A 25,171-nucleotide genomic window follows, 5' to 3' on the forward strand; every position below is an offset into this window, starting at 1 on the left:
ATACCCACCAATCACAAGAATGGGCTTACCATGTCGTTCCAGGGAGCCCCATAGGAATGAAGCCGTAAAGCGCACGCTAGGCCACCACGCCATTAATTTCTTTGGGGCTGCCGAGCGGGATCTTCGGCAGCCCCATAGAAATAAATGGAGGTGGACGAGCATATGCACTACCGCTCCATTCCTATGGGGCTTCCAGAAACGGCAAGGTAAGCCCATTCTTCAGATCGTAGGGGTCCCAGCAGATATGTGGATAGGTGATAAATATGGATTATGGGAAAAACCTTTAACATTACACTTTACTGAAAATAAGGGCCCTAGCCCAAACCGTGAAAACAGATCCAAACCATTATCCCTCTTCTGGCAAATGTTACAGTTTGCACCAAGTTTTCTGATAGCCAGCATTTTCCTGACTTCCGCAAACAGATTCATTTATTAGTTTGGCTGTGTGCTTGAGTTTATGTATCAGTTTGCAGTGGATGTAACATCTGAATTCAATTATTAGGAGGAGTCTCCACAAACTTTTAGCCATATAGTGTAAATACGTTTACAGACCTTGAACTGCCATCCACATTGTCTACAAACCCTTCTCTGAATGCAGGTCAATCATGATGTTCAACATCCTTTTCATATAACCAATGTTTAATGTAACAAATCTTTGAAGCCACCCAAATAAAGGGAGAAGCATGTAAGCATAAACATATGCGACCTACCTGAAGAAGTCATCTGGTTTAAGTGGAGAAATAAGCCATTCAAAGAGGGATTTAGCTCTTTCCTTACTGTTCTGGATCCTTCCCACATTCTGCAGTACAGAGTCTAGTAGGGGTCCCACGTGCTGTTTTCTGCTGGTGTCCGAGCCCTGGTAAAAAGGTCCAAAATACTGATTAGGAAATACATTTTATAGACATGGAGAACGAACAAACGAACGAACAAACGAACGAACGAACGAACGAACGAACGAACGAACGAACGAACAAACGAACAAACGAACGAACAAACGAACAAACGAACAAACGAACGAACGAACAAACGAACAAACGAACAAACGAACAAACGAACAAACGAACAAACGAACGAACGAACGAACGAACAAACGAACAAACGAACGCACTGCCCCATCTCCTACATAATCTGATTGGCGCTGTAATGTAGATAACAGCAGTGGTTTTTATTTTGAAAAACGATAATTTTTGAGCAAGTTATGAGCTAGTTTAGATTTATGCTAATGAGTTTCTCAATGGACAACTGGGCGTGTTTTTACACTTCTCATTGTTCCAGCCCAGCATGATCCACAGCACAGTGTGATTGTGCAGTGAAAGAAGCTGGGCTGGAACAATGAGAAGTGCAGGACACTGATTGGTCAGCATCATACACTCCTCTGAACAACGCCCAGTTGGTAAAAAGTAAAAACACGCCCAGTTGTCCATTGAGAAACTCATTAGCATAAATCTAAACTAGCTCATAACTTGCTCAAAAATGATCGTTTTTCAAAATAAAAACCACTGATGATATCTACATTATAGCGCTGATCAGATTATGTAGGAGATAGGGTACATATAATCTAATATAGAGCCTCTTTAACCCCAAGGGTACGTTCACACAACCTATTTTCAGCCGTTTTTCAGGCCGTAAACGTCCAGAGAAACAATGCAGGAGCTGAACGCCTCCAAACATCTGCCCATTGATTTCAATGGGAAAAACGGTGTTACGTTCCCACGGGCGTTTTTTACGCGGTCGTTTTTAAAAACGACCGCGTAAAAAAAACGCCTTGTAAAAAGAAGTGCAAGTCACTTGTTGAGCAGTTTTTGGAGCTGTTTTTCATTGACTCAATAGAAAAACAGCTCCAAAAACGGCCGTAAAAAAAACGCAGCAAAAAAACGCTAGTTGCTTAAAAAATGGCTGAAAATCAAAGGCTGTTTTCCCTTGAAAACAGCTCTGTATTTTCAGCCGTTTTTTGTTAAGTGTGTGAACATACCCTTAGATAGAGAGGTATTCAATTTCCTAGTTTTTGGATGAAATGTAATCACGATTGGTGGAGTGCCTTTCTTAGCTTTTGTTTACAACTGTGTGCTAGGTCCCTTTTCTTGCAGGTAGCTCTTCTATAAAACCAGACAAAAGCTGCACATTTGTGGGGGCTTTTCGTTTATGTTAGGCTCTGTTCACATCTGGGTTGATGTCAATGGGTGTCATCGGGAGCAGTTAGTTTCCGTCATGCAACGGATTCAGTGCCCCCGGTTATTCAATGTTCCGCTCCTTTGAAGGACCAGAACAACGAAAACCCTAACGCAGATGTAAACAGAGGCTTAAAGGGGTTGTCCAATGAAAAGAAAAACAATTGTATTGATTTTCTAAAATAAAGAAACTTTGTAATATAGTTTTATGTTTTTCAAACATGCACGGATCGCAGGATTTCTGTCCCCGTAACATGGACCCGGAAGTTCTGAGCTACTATTTTTGCTGTGATGCGTCGAGAGGTTCCGGGGGAAGGAGCTCCCCCTGCCTAAATTCATCAGCTAATTCAGGCCCCTTCTCGTTCCCTAAATAAGCCCCTTTATCCACATTATCGGCACACAGAAAGGAGCCTGTGTCGATGTGTCACCTAAAGAACGGCTGCTCCGAACTCCGGGATCTACGCGTCAAGGACTGAAAAACTACGATTCACGCAAGTCGCACAAAATGGAATATAAAACATTAAGTGAACTAAGTATGGTAAGCCTCAGATCACCAACTTAAATCATTTACATATGCAGGGAAGCCTCCTGTCCAAATAAAAGATGATTTTTTTGGAGAATACCTTTGGTTGCTGAGGTGGCAGTTCTTTCCCATTGGTGATCTTGCTTGGTTTTTTGCCTCCCTTATTTGAGCTCTTTTTCGAGGAAATAACTGGGGGTAACACACAGGAGCTTTCTTCCTCTTGAGCTTCAGAATTTCTTAATAGTGTTTTACATCTGGACTTCTTTTTCAGCACCTTTTGTGTTGATTTTGAGATCGCACCTTTGTTCTTCTTCTCCAAACCCAACTAAGACAAAAAGGACAGATGTGTGTAAAAACATAGGCTTGAACAATATGACGACTGCATAGTGACCCAAAAAATACAATATTTGAAGCAGCAAAAATCCCGTTACCTTGAGAAAGACCCTCCACTTGTCACGGGTCGAAACGTTGCCATTTTTTTACTGGATGTTTGACCAATAAAAGAACATATTGATTGAAACTTGGGAGACGTGTGCTGCTGTTCACCACGCTTTTTCTGAAGACTGCATAGTGACGTCACATTCCATAAAAATGCATTCAGTCCCAAATTGTGTGATGGGATTACGTGGCTATTGACTTCAATGTTGTGGCTGAGATATCGGCTGTCCCAGCATTCAATTAGCATTGCAGGTTGCTACGTGCTATAAACCACTTACAGGCTATGTCCAACAGTACTATACAGACCCAGGGGCGGATATATAGCATGTGAAGTCTCTATTCAGCTGACATGGGCCTATAGGGAGGAGGGGGGACCAGTTAGGCCAGAGTGGGTTTTAAAACATGTATTTTGCTTCTTTGGCCTCCATCCCCAGCTCACGCTCTCCAATCTCTCATATATTACACAGAGACTATAATAGTCTGCGCTGCTCTCTGATTGGCTGATAGCTGATGATAAAGTATCTGAGCAGGCTACAGTCACAGATTGAGGAGAAAGAGAGATTTTCTGTACAGGTACTTAACCCCTTCACTGACCTAAGACCACCAGAGCAGTTATCAATAATTCCTTCTCTGCTTTAGCCGATCAAGGATGTTGTTATAAACACCGTCACTGTCCTAGATCACAAGAGATTGTACCATTAACCCCTTCCGTTGCCATAGCCCACCAGAGATGCTACACACTTTACTGCAGGGATAATTAAGAGGTATGCTGGCGGAGGGGGGTCCCACGTGTTTTTGGCACGGGTGTTTTCAATTGTCTGTGTCTGCCCATGTGAAGACCTATGTGTTTCCATGGTAACTGACTACAAACATACTCTGTGCTGTCTGAGACTGCAGTTATACTATTCTAGAAGTTGCTTCATTCAGTACGATCAATGCACTTATAGAAAACATTAGATACTCATACGTTTTGGGGAGCCACCAATGTAAACGGAAAATGCCCAAGTTCATATTGGTGGTAGAGCTATTCAAAAACATCTCATTGAAGTCAATGAGGGGAAAAAAAATGGCACGCAGACATCCTGCAGATTAAAAAAAAACAAAAACGTATGAGGCAATTCATGGCATATTACCCAGCGGCACATTAGTAGTTGCAGTATGACATCTGGCCTTTGTAGTAAAATACCGTAGCTGAAAGTATGTGCTATACCGATCAAAAGTGAATCTGACCTCCTACATGCGTGTTCCAGGCCACATTTTTGCATTTTGGTGATGCACAACTTCAATGAAAAAGGCAGCAAAACCGCATGTCCACAAAAGCAGGTATAAACCGCACCGTGTGAATATACCCGAAGGCTCAATTATTTTCCATCTGAATTCCGTTGCTTTTTGAAGGTCAGTATAGCATAACATGCTGCGTTATTGGAACCCAAAAAAAAAAAAAAGCTTAGGTGACAAACCCTTTATAATTTAAGGAGTAATGGTAGTGCACACGCAGCGGAAAAAACGGAAGCAGAACGCTTACAAACATCTGCCCATTGATTTTAATGGGAAATACGGCGTTCTGTTCTGACGGGGCGTTTTTTTTACGCCTCGTTTTAGAAAAACAGCTCCAAAAACGGCCGTAAAAAACACAGCGAAAATTTACCTTGAAGCTCCGTAAAACTTCATGCACACGACCGTGCCCGTAATTACGGGTGCGGACGGCCGGCCGTTTTTTACGGGTTGTGCTCCCATGATAAAGTATAGGAGCACGGTCCGTAAAATAAAAAAAATAGGTCGTGCCCTATTTTTTTCCGCAGGTTTCTACAGCACGGACACCCTCCCATCGACATACGGGAAGGTGTCCGTCGGCCATAGAAATGAATGGGCCCGGAATTATGGACCGTAATTTTTCGATTTTACGGTCGTGTGCATGGGGCCTTAGAGGGGGAAAAAAAAGGGGGGATCAGAACTGATCATGAAGGAACATAAATTATCATTAAGGCTACAATCACAGGACAGTGAAAAAAACGGCTGTGTGGCGGACATTATTATAACAGCCATCTTTAGAACACTGAAGTTCTATAAGTGTATTCACATGGCCGTTTTTTTTTGTTTTTTTTAATGGCCCACGAATGCCAGCCGTCAAAAAATAGGACGTGTCCTATTTTTGTCAGTTTTCGCAGCCACACGGCTCCCATAGAAGTCAACAGATCAGTTTTTACCGGCCGTCTTTCAGGAATCAATCCTTGTAACGGCCGGTAAAAACTGATCCTGGTCGAGGACTCCCCGCACACAATGCTACTTTGAGCGCTGAGCCCGGGGAAGCCCCTGACAGCAATGTCCATATATGTGCAGTGAAGTCATGGCTTTCAACTATAGAGTCCCCGGCCAGAGCATCGCCAGATCTCTGGGGCGGGGACTCACGTCTTGGGAAAGCCCTTGGCGTCACTGTCCATATATGGACAGTGGCATCAGGGGCTACCTCTGACCCCACCTTGCAGATAGCACACCGCCCCCACCATGTAGATAGCACCCCCCCCCACCATGTAGATAGCACCAACCCTCCCCGTAGGAGCGGAATCCCCGGTAGCCAGACCCCGCTCTGGCCAGGAATTCCGCTCCTGGAGATATGGACAGTGACGGACACTGAAGCGGAACCCTCGGCCAGAGCTTTGCGGTCACTCTGGTTGGGGATTCCGCTCTTAGAGGAAGCCCTTGACGTCACCGTACACTATATATATATATATATATATATATATATGGACAGAGACGTTAAGTGCTCCGTCTATGAGCGGAATCCCCAGCCAGAGGGATTCCGCTCCTACAGGGAGTTACAGTGGCGATATCTACAGGGAAGGGGACTCAATCTACGTGGGCACCGTGACACTATATGGGGGGTGTGGCACTATCTACAGGGGACACTATGTGGGCACTGTGGCACTTTATATGGGGGCATTATCTACAGTGGCACTATCTACATGGCTGTTTTCAGGGGGTTGGGACAAAAAAAAACTAACATTAAATCCATCCTTTTTTATCAGCCATTAAAACGGACAGGCGGACCGGAAATGGATGAAAATTTGGAGACACACTGATGCAAAATGGCCATGAAAACCTGACAGTTGATCATTTTTTTTCACTGTTGTGTGAATGCAGCCTAAGGCCCCATTCAAGTCATATTTATTTGCCTACGTTTAACATACAGGCCGGGGAAGGCTGTGACCGGTGCCTTAAAGAGGCTCTGTCACCAGATTTTCAAACCCCTATCTCGTATTGCAGCAGATCGGCGCTGCAATGTAGATAACAGGAACGTTTTGCTTTTTTCAAAAACGAGCATTTTTGGCCAAGTTATGAGCATTTTTATAGTTATGCAAATGAGCCTTTCTTATGTACAACTGGGCGTGTTTAAAGTTAAGTCCAACTGGGCGTGTATTGTGTGTGTACATCTGGACGTTTTTACTTGTTTTACTAGCTGGGCGTTGTGAATACAAGTGTATGATGCTGACGAATCAGCATCATCTACTTCTCTTCGTTACCACCCAGCTTCTGGCAGTGCACAGACACACAGCGTGTCCTCGAGAGATCACGCTGTGACGTCACTTCCTGCCCCAGGTCCTGCATCGTGACGGATGAGCGAGGACACATCGGCACCAGGCAACAGAGGCTACAGTTGATTCTGCAGCAGCATCTGTGTTTCCAGGTAAGTCGATGTAGCTACTTACCTGCAAACGCTGATGCTGCTGCAGAATCAACTGTAGCCTCTGTCGCCTGGTGCCGATGTGTCCTCGCTCATCCGACACGATGCAGGACCTGGGGCAGAAAGTGACGTCACAGCGTGATCTCTCGAGAACACGCTGTGTCTGTACACTGCCAGAAGCTGGGTGGTAACGAAGAGAAGTGGATGATGCTGATTCGTCAGCATCATACACTTCTATTCACAGCGCCCAGCTAGTAAAAGTAAAAACGCCCCGATGTACACACACAATACACGCCAAGTTGTACTTTAACTTTAAACACGCCCAGTTGTACTTTTGCAAGCCTCATTTGCATAAATATAAAAATGCTCATAACTTGGCCAAAAATGCTCGTTTTTGAAAAAAACAAAAACGTTACTGTAATCTACATTGCAGCGCCGATCTGCTGCAATACGAGATAGGGGTTCGAAAATCTGGTGACAGAGCCTCTTTAAACTAAGATGCCAGTGTGTACAGAGTATTTTTCTCAAACACTTTCATTCCCTGTTGAAGAGAACTGAGAGAAAAAAAACAAAAAAAAAAACAAATATATGGCTGCTAGGCCATGCTGCAGCACTGCAAAGAGGAAAACAGCTACACAAAAATGCCATAATGCATTGTGGGAGACTTATCAATGCAATAATAACTGTCCTAGAGGCAAAACTCTGAGGAGTGGTTATAAAAAAAACAAAACCGTAAATTTGACACACATTAGCGCAAATTTTTGTCGCACTTGTATGGTTTTTCTCAATTGTAAAGAAACTTCTGCTGTTCTACTTGTTACAAGATGTGTCAGGGAAACAAACATGGCACTTGTAGTCCCCCAATATCCTTGACTAGTGCTTCGAACGCTCCAGTCACGGCAACCTGCCGCATTGTGACAGAACCCGAAATAACTGACCTGAGGTTTCGTTTCCTGCTTTGCCTGCTGGTAAACAGCGAATGCTGACACACGTGGGGGAGCCATAGCCACCATAAGCAGGAATCAGCGAGTGAGGGAAAAGCGACGTACACAGCAGCTTCAGTTGCCAGTGTTACGTCCTGACGTCACCGAACGCCGCAAAATAAGCAACGTTTGGTATGTGCGCCATCTAGTGATGACTATTTGCAATAGCAGGCGCGTTCACACTAAAAAGGTAATTTGGTCGGATTATATATTCTTTTCTTTTTCTTTTTAGGTTACATGACTTTACACTGACCTATTTATTCAAAAATTTGGATTAGTGATATATGTTGGAATTTGTTGGGCATATGCCTTAATTTTATTTTATTTTTTTAAAGAAAACATATTTGTAACAAAGTAAGGGTATGTGCACACACACTAATTACGTCCGTAATTGACGGACGTATTTCGGCCGCAAGTACCGGACCGAACACACTGCAGGGAGCCGGGCTCCTAGCATCATACTTATGTACGATGCTAGGAGTCCCTGCCTCTCTGCAGGACAACTGTCCCGTACTGTAATCATGTTTTCAGTACGGGACAGTTGTCCTGCAGCGAGGCAGGGACTCCTAGCATCGTACATAAGTATGATGCTAGGAGCCCGGCTCCCTTCAGTGTGTTCGGTCCGGTACTTGCGGCCTAAATACGTCCGTCAATTACGGACGTAATTAGTGTGTGTGCACATACCCTTAGGGTATGTTCACACGAGGGCGTCCGTAATGGATGAAATTACGGGGATGTTTCAGCCTGAAAACATCCCCGTAATTTCAGCCGTAACGGCATGTGCAGGCGCTTGAACGCCGCGTCCATTACGGACGTAATTGGCGCTGCTATTTCATTGGAGTCAATGAATAACGGCCCCAATTACGGCCAAAGAAGTGACAGGTCACTTCTTTGACGCGGGCGTCTATTTACGCGCCGTCATTTGACAGCGGCGCGTAAATTACACCTCGTGTGAACAGACAAACGTCTGCCCATTGCTTTCAATGGGCAGATGTTTGTCAGCGCTATTGAGGCGCTATTTTCAGACGTAATTCGGGGCAAAAACGCCCGAATTACGTCCGTAATTAGTGCGTGTGAACATACCCTTAAACTGCTTAAAAAAATTTGCGCCCACAACGCCCCAGCCCTTTCCTTCTTGTTTTGCTGTTCTATTTGTTACTCTAGTTATCGTCTGTAGAGGACACTGTGGCTGACATAAGGGCACTGGCTGACATGAACAGGTCCAATCGATTTTAAAGGGAGTTTCCAAGCGGATTGGTGCCCACAATATGGACTGCGAAATGGCTCCTTTGCAGACTATTGGTAAGGGTCTATTCACACTGCAGTGTACCCTGGACGCATCCGCCAGGAAATATTGCCGACATATATGCGAATGTATCCATAAGGCCCATTGACCCAACATTTGCTAAAAGAAGTCCATTTGCATAATCCAGGGAGGTTTCATAGCCACTACGCTATTCAATACCGAGGCAACCTAAGAAAAAACAGATTACGTGCAAATTGTTTTCTATAATAGGGGTCAGTGGGTGACGTATGACACTGTACTTTCCGACATACACTGCAAATGCAGTGTGAATAGAGATTAACCCAGGATAATGCCTAAAGTCAGTGGTTGGGGATGGTTGAGGTGGGTTAGGGCAGGCATATGTAGCTAAAATATATTTCTTTTTAATCTAAATAATTCCAGTGTTCTTTATAGGGTTAAGAGCTATGTTTTCGTGATACAGAGCTCCAAATCCCCCGTTTCCTTTTATATCGCTATATACCGCCGTTACATGAAATTCTGTTAGCAGCCACCGCTAGGGGAAGCTCAATAGGCATTTATACAGCTTCCATTAAAGGGGTTTGCCCATCAGGGACATTTATGGCATATCTACAGGATATGCCATAAATGTCAGAAAGATGCGAGTCCAAGCTACGCTGTTTGTGTAACTACTATTCAGTTCTATGGGAGTTACGGAAAGGGCGTAGCTCAGCGAGTTACGCTGTTTTCTGATTACTTGGTCGGAAATTAAAAGTGGTAGCGGGAACTGTGAAAGGTAGAACGGGGTTTGGGGGACCTCATTCTAGAGATGGGTGCGGAGGTGGGACCCGCATCTATCTGACATTTATGATATATCCTGTGGAAATGTCCCTGATGGGCAAACCCTTTTAAACTTCATAATAAATCCTTATGCAGTAGGATTCCCCTAGTGGCAGCAGAAAGAATTTATCACTTAACTTGGTTTCTCATTAACAGCTCCTAAAAGGAAGGAGGTTCCTAGCACTAAAACAGGGTTTCCAAGCACAAGTGTGCTCCTGGCAGGGCCTGCCTTTAGTTAGATGGTGCCCTGTTCAGGATTATTTAGGTGCTCCCCCACCCCCTGCACAACCACCTTGGAAGAGAAACTAATTTAATGATATGTCTACCTTCAAAACCATTTTTTTTTTTATCATTCCAACCCCCACCCCTTCCCTTTTCCAAAATATAATTTCAACTTGCTCTCTGCCAGGTACGCAGGTAACCTCTACCCCCACCTCCCCAGGTATAACATTTCCCCCAGGTGTCATCCCACTCCCCTCCCCAGGTATAATCTCTCCTTCATCTCCCCTAGTGCCCAGTTATAATCTCTCCTCATATTGCTATCTACAATACTTCCAATTCCCAGCCACAATGCCCCCTATAGCCAACAACAATAAGTCATCATGGTGTTCAGGGCTAGTTGGAGAAGATCGGGAAAGCCAACGATTTCAGTCATAGAAGACATCACCTGTGAATTACTTCATGTAATTATTTATTTTGCCTTTGGCTGTGTTCACACATTTCAGCTTTCATACCTGCAATTAACCCATTAAGGACACAGCCTGTTTTAGCCTCATGGGCCAGGCCAATTTTTTCAAATCTAACGTGTCACTTTATGTGGTAATAACTTTGGAATGCTTTTATTTTTTCAAGCGATTCTGAGACTGTTTTCTCGTGACACATTGTACGGTATGTTAGTGTGAAAATTTGGTTGATACATTCAGTGTTTATTTGTGAAAAACACGAAAATTTTGAGAAAATGTGCTAAACAGTTAGTAATACCATACAAAATAGTTACTAATTAACATCTCCCATATGTCTACTTTAGGTTGGCATTGTTTCTTGAACATCCTTTTCTTTTTCTAGGATGTAACAAGGCTTAGAACTTTAGCAGCAATTTGTCACATTTTCAAGAAAATGTCCAAAACCTATTTTTGTAAGGACCATTTCAGTTCTGAAGTGGCTTTAAAGGCCCTATATATTAGAAACACCCAATAAATTACCCCATTTAAAAAAACAAACTGCACCCCTCAAAGTATTCTAAACAGCATTTTAAAAGTTTCTTAACCCTTTAGGCGTTTCACAGGAATTAAAGCAAAGTGGAGGTGAAATGTACAAATGTAATTTTGTTTGCAGAAAATCCATTTTAATAAAAAAAATTCTGTAACACAGAAGGTTTTACCAGAGAAACGCAACTCAATATTTATTGTCCAGATTCTGCATTTCCTAGAAATATCCCACATGTGGCACTAGTGTCCTATTGGACCGAGACACCTTAGAAGCAAAGGTGCACCTAGTGGATTTTAGAGCCTACTTTTTTATAGAATATATTTTAGGCACCGTGTCAGGTTTGAAAAAGGTCTTGTGGTGCCAAAACAGTAGAAACGCCCCCCAAAAGAAACCTTTTGGCAAACTACACTCCTCAAGGAATTAAACGAGGGGTATAGCGAGCATTTTGACCCCTCAGGTTTTTTGCTGAATTTGTTTGGAATTAGACCGTGAAAATGAAAATCTACATTTTTTCTAATAAAATATAGTTTTAGCTCAGATTTTGTCATTTTCACAATAAATAAAGGAGAAAAATCACCTCAACATTTGTAAAGCAAAAGGAAGGAGCACCATTTGACTTTTGGAGCTCAAGTTTTGCTGTACTGATTTTCGGATGCCATGTCACATTTGCAGAGCCCCTGAGGGACCAAAACAGTGGAAATCCCACAAAAGTGACCCCATTTAGGAAACTACACCCCTCAAGGAATTCATCGAGGGGTATAGTGAGCATTTTGACCTCACAGATTTTTTGCTGAATGTATTGGTATTAGACTGTGAAAATCAAAATTCACCATTTTTTTTCCAATAAAACGTAGAAATGTAAAATTTTTACAAGGGATAAAAGAGAAAAAGTACCCGGCATTTGAAAAAAAATTCTCCCGAGTACAGCAATACCCCATATGTGGTCATAAACTGCTTTTTGAACACACGGCAGGGCTCAGGAAGGCAGGAGCGCTATTTATCATGTAGATTTTGCTGGATTGGTTTTTGGACGCCATGTTGCATTTGCAGAGCCCCTGTGGTACCAGTACAGGGGAAAACCCTGAAAAGTGACTCAATTTTGGAAACTACACCCCCAGGGCATTCAGCTAGGGGTGTAGTGAGCATTTTGACCCCACAGGTATTTCACAGATTTTTTTAGAATTAGGGCTTATTCAGACGAACGTATAATACGTCCGTGCTACGCGCGTGATTTTCACGCCTCGCACGGACCTATGTTAGTCAATGGGGCCGTTCAGACTGTCATTGGTTTTCACGCAGCGTATGTCCGCTGCGTAAAACTCACGACATGTCCTATATTTGCCCGTTTTTCCCGCATCACGCACCCATTCAAGTCAATGGGTGCGTGAAAATCGCGCACGGCACACGGACGCACTGCCGTGTGCCGCGCGTGATTCGCGCTACATTAGTCGAAACTATGAATGAAAACTGAAAAGCACCACGTGCTTTTCTGTTTACAAACATAAAAACAGAGTGTCATAATGATGGCGGCTGCGCGAAAATCACGCAGCCACGCATCATATGCTGATGACACACGGAGCTTTTGCAGACCTTTTGCGCTCGTGTGAATCCGGCCTTAAGCATTGAAAATTAAAAAAAAAAAAATTTCCAAAAAATATGTCGTTTTAGCTCCCAATGTTTTATATTCACAAGGGGTAATAGGATAAATAACATCACACTCTTTGTTAATCAATTTATTCTGAGTATGGCAATACCCCATATGTGACCCTAAACTGCTGGTTGGGCACATGGCAGGGCTCAATGGCATTTGGCAAGCGCCATTTGGCATTTGGAACACAGATGTTGCTGGCTTGGTCTTTCGGGCGCCATGTCATATTTGCAGAGCTCCCTTAGGTACCAAAGTAGAGTGGAAACCCCTGAGAAGTGACCACATTTTGGAAACTACACCCCTAAGTCATTTATCATTTGCTTGGACAAATAACAGGGCTTAGTAGTGAAAGAGCACCATGCGCATTTGAGGCCTATTTTGGTGATTTTTGCTGCACTCGCCCACATTTGCAGGGCTCCGAGGTCAAACAGTAAAACAAACCTCCAAGTAGTGACATTTATTTTGGAAACGACACCCCTTAAAGGGGTTTTCCGACCCGAATAAATTTTTTTTAAAAAGGTCTGGGCGCACTTAGTATCTTCCAATATCCCCCCCCCCCCAAATACCTTCTTCTTGTTTCTGATGTTTTCCTCACGATTCCTCTTCTTGCTAATTTTGCCGATTGTTTACATGCAGGAGTTCCGGTCCACGTTAGTTTCCGGTCCCGCCTAGACTACATTTACCACAATGCATAGAGCTGGTATTTCAGCCAGCTCCTTAGCACACCTCCTGTTTTCAGAAAGACCGCACATTGCACTGAGCATGCGTGGAGGAAGAAGTTCGTTCGAACCACGCATGCTCTGTGAATTATTGAACCTATCCGGCCCCCACCCTTGTACATGACGTCAGGAAGTGTGGACAGTGAACGGACGGGAATTCACCGGAAGAGTGAATTTCAGATGGGGTTGGCGTCATGTGACCCGCGATGCGATCGGGAAAACCGTGCAGATTCTCCAGCGTGAGTAAATTGAAAAGTCACTTGCATTGCCAGTTGTAGGGGATTGACCATCACATGTCAGTTTCCGGAAAACCCCTTTAAAGCATTTTAACAGGTGTAGTGAGCATTTTGACCCCACAGGTGTTTTTTCATTGGAAATTAATGCGCAGAGGATGGTGCAAAGTGAAAATTGCAATTTTTCACTGCTATGCCATTGTAGTGCACAATATGTTGTGCATAGTTTGTGCTACTGAAGACAAATACCTAATAACCTGTTAAGCGGGCACTCCTGGGTATGGAAACGTCATATATGTGGAAGTAAACCGCTGTTTGGGCACACTAGAGCTCAGAAGGGAGGGAGCGCGATTTGACTTTTGGAGCGCGGATTTTGCTTGGTAGTTCTGGCTGGGGTTTTGCTGGTATTTTAGTTTATGATGTAGGGGCATATATTAGCTGGGAAGAGTACATCAGGGCATAATAAGAGGGTATAATAATGGGGTAAATAAATAATAATCCACAGATATGTAGCTGGTGTCGTAACTTTTTAATGTTTCAGTTTTTTTTCCTATAATACTATATAATATATAATACTATAATACTTTTTTTTTTTTTTACTTGAAACTTTTTTTTTTATACAACATTTTTATTTACGTTTTTTAAACTTTTTTTTTGTCCCACTAGGGAACTTGAGGGCATGAAGCCCTGATCACTATTCTAATACGCTGCACTACCTTTACAGTGCATTGTATTAGAGCTGTCAGTTATACAGTGACAGCAAGCCTATTAGGTGCTGCCTCAAGGCGGGCCTAAAAGGCTTTTGTACTAAGCAGACCAAGAGGCCATTGTTAGGCCTCCGGTTGCCATAGCAACCATCGGCCCCTTGCCATGATCGCGTTGTGCGGGTGCGATCAGCTACAAACTTGCTAGATGCTGCGGTCACTTTTGACCGTGGCATCTAAGGGGTTAATGGCGGGGATCGGAGCTAGCTCCGGTCCCTGCCGTTACAGCAGGGTGTCAGCGCCAGGCTCACCTTCTGAGCTTGCGCAATCTTTTTGTCGCGACAGGAAGCCTTTTACGTCTCGCATAATGTACAGCTGACACCCACTGATGATGGCGCAGCTCATCTTCTGCGCCTGCTCCATCTCTGCAATGTACAGTTACGTGGCATTGCGGTAAGTCATTGACCGCAATGACGTAACTGTATGTTGCATGTCGTTAAGGGATTGACCACCAAACTGGTTTTAGCTGCACTCAATTGGAAAACTGCATAGCCGTCTAAAAGTGTGAACATAGCCTTTGACTGCATCTGATCAGTATCATATTAATTTGTCCAGTCTGCAGTGTGATAATACTCTGCAGATCTGCTGTGTTGCATCGAACTGTATTCCGTCTCAGTATGCTGGTAATATGCACTACAGTCACTGTATGGTGGTATTATTCAGTCACTGTATGGTGGTATTATTCAGTCACTGTATGGTGGTATTATTCAGTCACTATATGGCGGTATTATTCAGTCACTGTATGGCGGTATTATTTAGTCACTGTATGGCGGTATTATTTAGTCAGTGTATGGTGGTATTATTCAGTCACTGTATGGTGGGATTATTCAGTCACTGTATGGCCAAAACGAACCACTCATGGTATGATAGTGTTAAACGGTGGTGTGATTTAGTCAATTTATGGTTGTGTTATTTAATCACTGTATTTATTATTATCTGGAGTAGGGCTATTCTATGTATTCAGATTCTGGTACAGCATAGTGTGCACTGTATTTTCCAATAGATCACATAAGGCTGGATTCACACAAGCATGTTCGGTCTGTAATGGACAGAACGTATTTCGGCCGCAAGTCCCGGACCGAACACACTGCAGGGAGCCGGGCTCCTAGCATCATAGTTATGTACGACGCTAGGAGTTTCTGCCTCGCTGCGGGACAACTGTCCCGTACTGTAATCATGTTTTCAGTATGGGACAGTAGTTCCACGGAGAGGCAGGGACTCCTAGCTTCATACATAACTATGATGCTAGGAGCCCGGCTCCCTGCAGTGTGTTCGGTCCGGGACTTGCAGCCGAAATATGTTCCGTCCTTTGCGGACCGAACATGCTCGTGTGAATCCAGCCTAAGTCTTGGGGAACATAGTCCATACTACTGAATACCAGCATCTGGCTGTGCGCTAAGCATTGTGTAAATGTCACTATGAGTGGCAATTACATTTCTCAATTGTGCCATCGATCAAAATTATTTTTACAGTATCAGAATTGATGATCAACAATAAACAATAATTATATCGTTGATCTTCTCCTTTGTTAACACTGACCAAATATAATTACGATTGCTCAGAAATTAGCAAATCATGCCGATATTTGGCGAGTGAATATGTGCTTTAATTGGGGCGTATTAAGTTTAAGGCAGCGTGAGCTGTGAATAAGCCCCTTTCCACACATGCACATATTGTGTATTGTAACCTCTCTCTTCTTATGTTATATAATAAATGCAGCCACCAGACAGGTAATCAAAAGTCAATGGCAGCAGCTATTTGTCTTATATGAGATCTGTTGCTAATATACACAATTTGACAAGTCTAAAGGCTCTATCACCCCAGCCAATTTTGACAGCTCGTTGATCGTCACTTGTTTCCGCCTGTCACACAGAGCTATGGATGGGGACGAGCGGTCGTTACCATGCATTTTTATATCGGCAGCGCGTCTCCCTCTTTACACAGGGAGATGTGCTGCCGACAACGATAATATTTCAGTTTTTTAGAACGATACGATCAGCAGATGAACGAGCGTTTCGTTATTCGTCTGCTGATCGCTGCCATGTTTACACAGGGCAATTAGGGATACTGTTAACACCCAGTAGTCCAATTATTTATACATTTCTAGGAGGAATACTATAGGAACGACACAACACAGAGTTCTTTGAATTTTTTTTCTAGAATTGTTGTTTAATAGGAAATACAGTTATTAAAAATACAATTATTAAAACAGACACGTCTGGAGAGACAGATCCTCTTTAAGGGTATAGTCACATGTTGCAATTTAATCCACATTTTTTACAGAAAAATTGGTTTAAAAAAATCACGACATAACCGCAATATGTGAATATACCCTAAGACACAAATGAGGCTAGATCAAGAAGAATTCTTGATGTGGTAGTTGGGCAGCACAAACTTGCACTGCCCCAGGGAAAATAACACAGGTGTTTTTCGGAAAATCATACGCAGAACTCATAAGAAGAGTCCTGAAAAATGTAGCAAATAATACAGACGGTGATGATTGTGGATAATGGCCTGAGGCCTCTATTCTCACTCGGAGATCTGCTGCAGTCATACAATAAAGGTATGTCTGAATGGGCCTCTTTATGAACAGGGTGGGGAGGCAGCAGGGAGGGGGAGAGGTGTTACATTCAGATAATCACCATATCCAGTAGGTGGTGTGAATACGCTTCTGAAACGTCACTTTTTCTTGAAAAAAAAATAAAAAATAGAGAGAGATGCTTATTGTAGAACCAGGAAGTTAAGAGCTTAGTTCAGTATATAACCCTACTTGTTGTGAGATACAGACAAGGAATCCTGGGACAAAACAGACACATGGCTTCTGAGGAGTCTCTCTCTGAAGGTAATGATGTTTTTGTGTAGGATGTTATTACAATTTATGGTGATTTTTTTAATTTTTATTAATACGAACTGTCTCTTTAAGGAGAAAAGTTAGTTAAAAGCTGAATATATGACAAATGTGAGGTCACTCGATATGTGGAAAACTGACCTGCTTTATTTTGTCTTCAGTTCATGTATGTATTGCAAAGTTTTGATGATACTTGAAACAAAGTTATGGGTGAAAACATTGTTGAAGTGGATGAAAATATGTTTTTGGGGCGTTTTGGTCCAGGCAGAAGTAAAATCCTTTATCCTTTACACTTTGTATGATTTTTGGTATAGATGTTGGTTGGTGTTTGAGATCTGTTAGGCTTCGTTCACATCTGCGTCTGGGCTCTGTTCATGGGTTCCGTCTGAGCTTTCCATCAGGGGAACCCATGAACGGAAACCATAGGTTTCCGTTTGCATCACCATTGATTTCAATGGTGACTGATCTGTTGCAAATGGTTTCCGTTTGTCACCCTTGTATAAAGGTTCTGTTGTTTTGACAGGATCAATAATAAAGTTGACTACGCTATTGATTCCGTCAAAACAACAGGATCCTTACACAACGGTGACAAACGGAAACCATTTGCAACAGATCAGTCACCATTGAAATCAATGGTGATTCAAACGGAAACCTATGGTTTCCGTTCATGGGTTCCCCTGACGAAAAGCTCCGATGGAACCCATGAACAGAACCCTGACGCAGATGTGAACGAAGCCTTATATAGAACAACAAAATAGGTTTCTATGTTTAATACTACTGTGCTTTATATTGTATGGAAAATCTTGACAATCATTTTGTTTGCATATTAGGAAATTACATATACAACAATTCCCTATTGTTCTTCAATTATTGGAACTGCTTCCCTTATAAACATAAGCATTCAAATAACAGATCTGGGCAGTGGTAGGAAAATCGTAATTTTCTAAATTGTTTGTGGATAAGTAAAAATCATCATCTATCATTAGCGGTAAATGCTACTTGTCTGACATTTACATTTGCAATGATTGTAGTGCTGGAAATGTTCATCAGATACTCGTAGCGGTTTTTCAAACCATCGATCATTAATTGGTGGTTTGAAAATGTAAATGTAGCTTTAGACTGGGCTCACACGTTGCAATAATGTGCTGCGTGGCCAAAAAACGCATGCATTTAACAGCAAATTACCGTGGTTTTGCTGCATTGCTCCATGCAGCATGTGACCCCAGCCTTAGGCTCTAGTCCAATAAGAGACTGCTGCAATGCGGGGGGGGGGGGGGGGGGGGGTTAAAGAGGACCTGTAAGCTCTCCTGACATGTCTATTTTAGACCTGGACTACACTGGGACTTTTTGTAATGTAACTGATCATTGATTAAAACCATAGAGTTACACCTGTAATCCAAAGGAATACATTGAGTTGAATGCAATCTGATAGACTGCAGCTGTCATTTGATAGTTAAAATCAATGAGTAGCGCTAGAAAAAGTCTCTGTGTAGCCTAGGCCTCTTCCATTTTCCATGAAATAACAATGCTGGAGCATTTTTTCTTACAACTCTGTATTATGCCATTTCCCTGATTTTCCTCCTGGAAATGTATGAATAAATTAACATCTGTGCATTACCATTCAACTTGTGAATTGGTAGTGTTTCTACATCAGGGGTCTCAAACGTGGCCGGGTAAATGGGCCGCACATAGAAAAAAATGTGAAGTTGATGGGCCGCATTACTTTCAAATTTGATGCAATACAAAATTATTGTTAATCAATTAGTTATTTGAACTACTATAACAATACTCCATTACTATAACAATACTACATTACTATAACAATACTCCATTACTATAACAATACTCCATTACTATAACAATACTACATTACTATAATACCACTAGGTTTAAACTTACCGGAAATTTGCGAGCTTACTCCACGTGCTTATTATTAACAATCCAGTTTTCCTGTTTAAGTGTCGCTAAATGCAGTCTGGCTGCTCAGTTGGCAGGGTTTGGCAGACAGAAGAATGTCAAGATTGGGCAGCCCCTTTTTAGATAGTGCCACAGTGCCCTCTGTAGATAATGCCACAGTGCCCTCTGTAGATAATGCCACAGTGCCCTCTGTAGATAATGCCACAGTGCCCTCTGTAGATACTACCACATTGCCCTCTGTAGATATTGCTGCCCACCTACATAGATAATGCCACAGTCCCCTCTGTAGATAGTGCCATCACCCTGTAAATAATGCCACAGTACCCTCTGTAGATAATGCCACAGTGCTTGCTGTAGATAATATCACAGTCCCCTCTGTACGGGGGGGAGATAATATCACAGTCCCCTTGTACTATCTACAAATGGGGCAATGAGGCACTGTCTACAAGGGAGGTTGTGTGTGGCACTTTCTACAAGGGGGTTGTGTGTGGCACTGTCTACAAGAGGGGTTGTGTGTGGCTCTATCTACAAGAGGGGTTGTGTGTGGCACTATCTACAAGGGGGCTATGAGGTACTATCCACAAAGGGGGCTATGAGGCACTATCTACAAGAGGGGTTGTGTGTGGCACTATCTACAAGTGGGGGGGGGGGTATGTGGCACTATCTACAAGTGGGATATGTGACACTACAAGTGGGAGCTATGTGGCAATATGTACAAGGGGGGGCTATGTGGCACTATCTACAAGGCATGGTATATGGCACGATCTACAAGGGGGGCTATGTGACACTATTTACAAGGAGAGCTATGTGGCACTATCTACAAGGGAGCTATGTGCATTATCTACAAGGGGGGGGCTATGTGGCACTATCTACAAGAGGGGGCCATGTGGCACTATCTTCAAGGGTGTCTGAATGGCAATTTCTACAGGGGGCTATGATGCACTATCTACAAGGGGGCTATGATGCACTATCTACAAGGGGGTTGTGTGTGGCACTATCTACAAGGGGGTTGTGTGTGGCACCATCTACAAGAGGGGTTGTGTGTGGATCTATGTAGATAGACAAGGGGGCTGTGTGGCACTATGTACAAGGGGGGCTGTGTGGCACTATCTGCAAGAGGGGTTATGTGGCACTATCTACAGGGGGCTGTGTGGCACTATCTACAGGGGTGTGTCCCAGGGCTTGGTTTTGGGTCCGTCTTTTTAATAACTATTATGACTAAAATAACATAATTAAGTGATAGCAAATGTTATATTATCAGTTCTTAACTGTTTGTTATAATTTTCATAACCATGTAACTAAAGGTTAGTAAGAGTACACTGGTGGCCTAGCTGTATTTTTACATTGCACACAGAACTAATAAATGCTCATTGTCAGAGGGGCGGGGGATGTGGAGATGGGGGGTGTTGGTTGCGGGGGAGGGGGGCCCAGTCAAAAGTGGAACTATCAACATGACAATAACCCTAAATATGCCAGTAAGTCCACCAAGGAGGTGCTAAAAAAAAAAAAAAAGAAGAAATGGAGGCCATGAGACTTGAATGAGCAAGTCAAAGCCTGGATCCAAATCAATGGGATGCTGTGGGAAGATTTGAAACGGGCTGTGCATGCAAGAAACCCCTCAAACATCACATAGCTGACGCAATTCTCCATGGAGGAGTGGGGAAAACATGTTAGACACTGGTAGATCTCTGCTAAAGTTTACTTCTGCCAAAGGGGGAATACCACGTATTATGTGTACATATTTTTTCCACAGATGTAAATGGCATATCTATGAATTTTGTTATTTAATAAAGTATTGTCAATTGTCGATACAAGTAAATTTATTATTGTTATTTTGTTTAATAAGATCACCTTTCTACTGTTTAAATAAAGATCAAATATTGATAGGTCTAGATATGTTAAAAAAAATCTTTACTTTCATCGATTTTTACAATTTCTGTAATGAAGGGGATAGGGAAACAGACAAGTGAGCCCTAATCTACCCGCCACTCAGTCCCTGCCTACTTGCAACGACCCACCCTAGGCGACGGGGTACAACTGGGCGACGATCTCTACTCTCAATAGGTGCACGACAGACAAACAGACAAGGGTACAAAGAAGCAAGGGAAATGGGGAAGTTGCCCACGGAACCCGTGAGCATCAAGCGATGTGAACGAGCCGAGTCAAACCAGGAGATGAGCGAGGTACAAATACGCAGAGCAGAAGAGTGGTCAGAAAAGCCAAGGTCAATCACAAGCAGAGGATAAGTAGTTCAAGAAGCTGCAGCAGGGCCAGGAAACCAACAGAGAAGAATCACAAGCAAGGAGGAACAGGAAAGGCATGTATAAATAGACAGAGGGCGGGAGCTTGCTCCGTCTGGCCAGGCTGTGATAGGCTCTCCCACTCCTAAGCCTGCCATCCTGAGTGGTGGAAGATGGAGTCAGTCTCACAGACATAGAAGCAGGTGCAGACTGATTACCTATGGGCGTTGACACAGAAGCTGTGCCTGGCAGATCCTTTACAATTTCTTTAGTTTTTGCTCCTCCTGTCTTCCAAAGCAAGTGCCAGTAGAAAGCAACCTAAGATACAGTCACTGGTGATTTCCATCTATAGTAAGCATACACAAATGCGTGATAAATAGCTGAAGGAATGTTGGAAGCCGAGATCCGCATTGTCTTTGGTTTGCTGTTATTTATTATGGAAATGATGAGTGGATTGTGACTCGAGGAGAAATGTGTGGAACAGGAATGCAGTTGTTTTCCTTGATCATTTGTTCTACATTCCGTCAGCTCACCTCAAGTTCACAAACCCTCTTTGTTTGGATTTACTTGGAAGTCTTATGGGTTGTTTTGTTTTTTTCTTGATACAAGACTAGCTGGGAAGTTAAAGGCTGGGCTCCACATTCACATATAATCACACACATACTAACCATTCAAGTTTTGGGGCTTTTGTTTCTATTTTACTTGTTGTGTTTTTTTAAGTAAAACAGCTTTACTTAATTCTGGGAAAAATCCATCTGTATGCTGACTTGTTTGAACAGTTGTTGGGGTTCTAGTTTAGAGAAAAATGAATAGTTTTATAATAAATTTGTACACTAAATAAACAAATAGACCACAGGGAATCTAAAAAAACGATCCTGCTTTCTGAAACGTAGCAATAGGGGGTTAAGAGGTTGCAAAATTTTGGATTGGGCCCAGGAGCATCAGGCTATGCCTCTGCCTGTGTTTATGCTTTTTTTTGCCCTGGCTTTGATCCGGAGGAAACCATTAAGTAGGTTCACCCCTCTTTCTAATAAATATGGTGTGATTTTAGACTAGTATACAAATAAAAAAAAGTGTTACATATCTCTCCCTGCTCCAGCACTGCTCCGCTACATCTCGCTGATGGGTATGACAAATTGCCATGGCAACCAGCATGCGGAGATGACAATACTGGCCTAAGTGTCCGGTTGGAATGGAATTCAATCCCGGTGGTCTATTTAAAGCAGGCAAAAGGCATCCTGACCCTTGCCAGAGTTTTAGTTCCGATTTCTTGATGCTGCCTCTAGCCTTGTTATTATCTTCTTTGGCCTACCTGTGTTTGACTAATTTCTTCGTATTTGGACTCTACCTCTCACCTTGCCTCTAGGATTTGTGGTCTTCTGCTCTCCTCTTTGGTATGATTTCTAGATTGAATCTATAAAGCTACCTATGCTTCACCCTCTTTGATTTGTTGCTTCTCGCTGACCACCCGGTTCTGACTCAAGCTACCATCTGACTAACCTCCTGTGCCTTCCTCTCTGTGGTATCTTGTTGCCAATTAGTGACTATTAAACAGTTATCGCATAATGGTATAATTGGTTTTTTTTGCCATCCGCCATTATTAAAAAACCAAAACACTTTATGTACCCGGTAAGGATGCCTTAAAAATATATGACCCGTCCTGCAAAAAACAAGGCGTCAAATAGCAATATAGCATTACAAATAAAAAAGTTATGGTTGACGGATTGCAAGGAGGCAAAAACAAAAAATGTTTTTGATCCTTTAGGCCAAAATTGGCTCCGTCCTTTAGGGGTTAATCTGGTGATATTAGCATGATAGTACTTTTGGGAAGGCATCTAAATCCCACCACAGTCCTATAAATGCCACAGTGCAGAATGTCCAATATTTTGACTATATTATGGCAAGACACTGAGGGTGTATTCAGACGTTGAGGATGCAGTGTGGTTAAAACCGCATCGAAAAACCACATCCGAAATCCGCATATTCTTTTAACAAAAATTATGCGTTTTTTTTAATCGGGTTGTGTACCACATCAAAAACAAATCAAATCGCGGTAAAAAAGTATCCTGTTTTCGGACAACATTTTTTGCTACGGTTTTTAAACGGTGCGTCTGAATACAACCTTATATGTATTCACTAATACACATTCCTACACATTCTTACATTTCTGATAGCGTCAGTATCTTGTAACAGCTTCCTGAACGGCTTCCTTGTCACGTCTGCCAATCATTAAGGACTAGATGAAAAACTTGCCTTGCAGAGTTTCTGATAACAGCTGGTTGTATTCTGGCAGAAGCTGAAAATAAAAACTGGAATTCCCCATGGATACCACATATACATGTGAGATAACATGAAATATTTAGCAATAGTGGTATGACGATATACTATAGTTCCACTATTTACTAATATTCAGCAACCATTCAAAGGCAGTGAAAAATTGTCTTCAAGCGAGGATGTCCTCTCAAATAAATGGGTCAATATAAATAGGATTTATTGAAATTGAAAATATATTATGGAAATATCTGGACTAGACTAGGGGTGGTTTTCTTTAGAGGTTTTATGGCTATTTTCACACTGAGTATTTTGGGGGAGGAATATCTGCCTCAAAATTCCGTTTGGAACTTTGAGGCAGATTTTCCTCTCCCTGCACGCCGATTTTCGCGGCGATTTTCACGCCGTTTTTCGCCCGCGGCCATTGAGCGCCGCGGGCATAAAACAGCACGAAATACGCTTTCTCTGCCTCCCATTGAAGTCAATGGGAGGTCAGAGGCGGAAGCGCCCGAAGATGGGAGGCGTTCTCGAGCCGTTTTTGCCGAGTTTTGCGACGCGGTTTCCGCGTCAAGAAACTCGGCAAAATACCCCGTGTGAACATAGCCTTACTGTATTTATTGTTTTTAGTGTACTGTAATTATTTATGTATTAGTGGTAAACAGTGGTGCTTTAAAGTATGTGAACCCTTCCGGTTTTTCTATATTTCTGCATAAATTTGACCTAAAACTACATCAGATTTTAAGTCCTAAAAGTAGGTAGAGAATCAAACAAATGAGGCAAAAATATTAGACTTGGTCTTTTATTTATTAAGGAAAATGATCCAATATCACATATCTGTGAGTGTCAGCATCTGGTATGACCCCCATGTGTAGCAATAACTGCATCTAAACTTTTTCAGTAATTGTTGATTACTCATGCACATCGGCTTGGAGGAATTTTAGCCCTTTCCGCCATACAAAACAGCTTCAACTCTGTATGTTGGTGGGTTTCCCCCATGAACTGCTCGCTTCAGTGCCTTCCACAACATTTCTATTGTATTAAGATCAGGACTTTGACTTGGCCATTCCAAAACTTTAACTTCATTCTTTTTTAACCATTCTTTGGTAGAACGGCTTGTGCCGCTAATGGTTGTTGTTTCGCTTCATGACTCATGATCTCTTGAGATTCTGGTATAATTCAAAATTCATTGTTCCATCAATGATGGCAAGCCTTCCTGGCCCAGCAAAACAGGCAAAACCATGATACTACCACCACCATGTTTCACAAATGGTATGAGGTTTTTATGCTGGAATGTAGTGTTTTCCTTTCTCCAAACATAACCCTTCTCATTTAAACCAAAAAGCTCTATTTTGGTCATTTCCGTTCACAAAACATTCTTCTAATAGCCTTCTGGCTTGTCCAGGTGATCTTTAGCAAACTACAGCAGCAACGGGCAACAATGTTCT

General features: G+C 42.6%; 2 protein-coding genes across 3 annotated transcripts in view; one reads left to right on the forward strand and one right to left on the reverse strand.

Annotated features, from left to right (window-relative positions):
• RIOX1 (ribosomal oxygenase 1) overlaps positions 1-7,870 on the reverse strand; it is a 32,811-nt gene extending 24,941 nt beyond the window's left edge. Inside the window, exons 1-3 of the mRNA XM_075864423.1 lie at positions 7,750-7,870; positions 2,792-3,016; positions 711-856 (exon numbers count right to left, since the gene is read on the reverse strand). Of these exons, the coding sequence (XP_075720538.1) occupies positions 711-856; positions 2,792-3,016; positions 7,750-7,824 (446 nt within the window). The 5' untranslated portion in view covers positions 7,825-7,870. The remainder of the gene's footprint in view (positions 1-710; positions 857-2,791; positions 3,017-7,749) is intronic.
• Positions 7,871-7,907: 37 nt separating this feature from the next.
• The window catches only part of EDARADD (EDAR associated via death domain), a 106,140-nt gene continuing 88,876 nt past the window's right edge, over positions 7,908-25,171 (forward strand). The window contains exons 1-2 of one of the 2 annotated variants that reach the window (XM_075864424.1): positions 7,908-7,984; positions 8,959-9,096. In XM_075864424.1, coding sequence (XP_075720539.1) covers positions 9,063-9,096 — 34 coding nt within the window. In that variant the 5' untranslated portion in view covers positions 7,908-7,984; positions 8,959-9,062. Of the gene's footprint in view, positions 7,985-8,958; positions 9,097-17,215; positions 17,293-25,171 lie in introns of those variants that run through there. The other variant, XM_075864425.1, reaches the window with a different exon arrangement.

This window comes from Rhinoderma darwinii, chromosome 4, assembly GCF_050947455.1.
Source record: "Rhinoderma darwinii isolate aRhiDar2 chromosome 4, aRhiDar2.hap1, whole genome shotgun sequence".
Taxonomy (NCBI): Eukaryota; Metazoa; Chordata; class Amphibia; order Anura; family Rhinodermatidae; genus Rhinoderma; species Rhinoderma darwinii.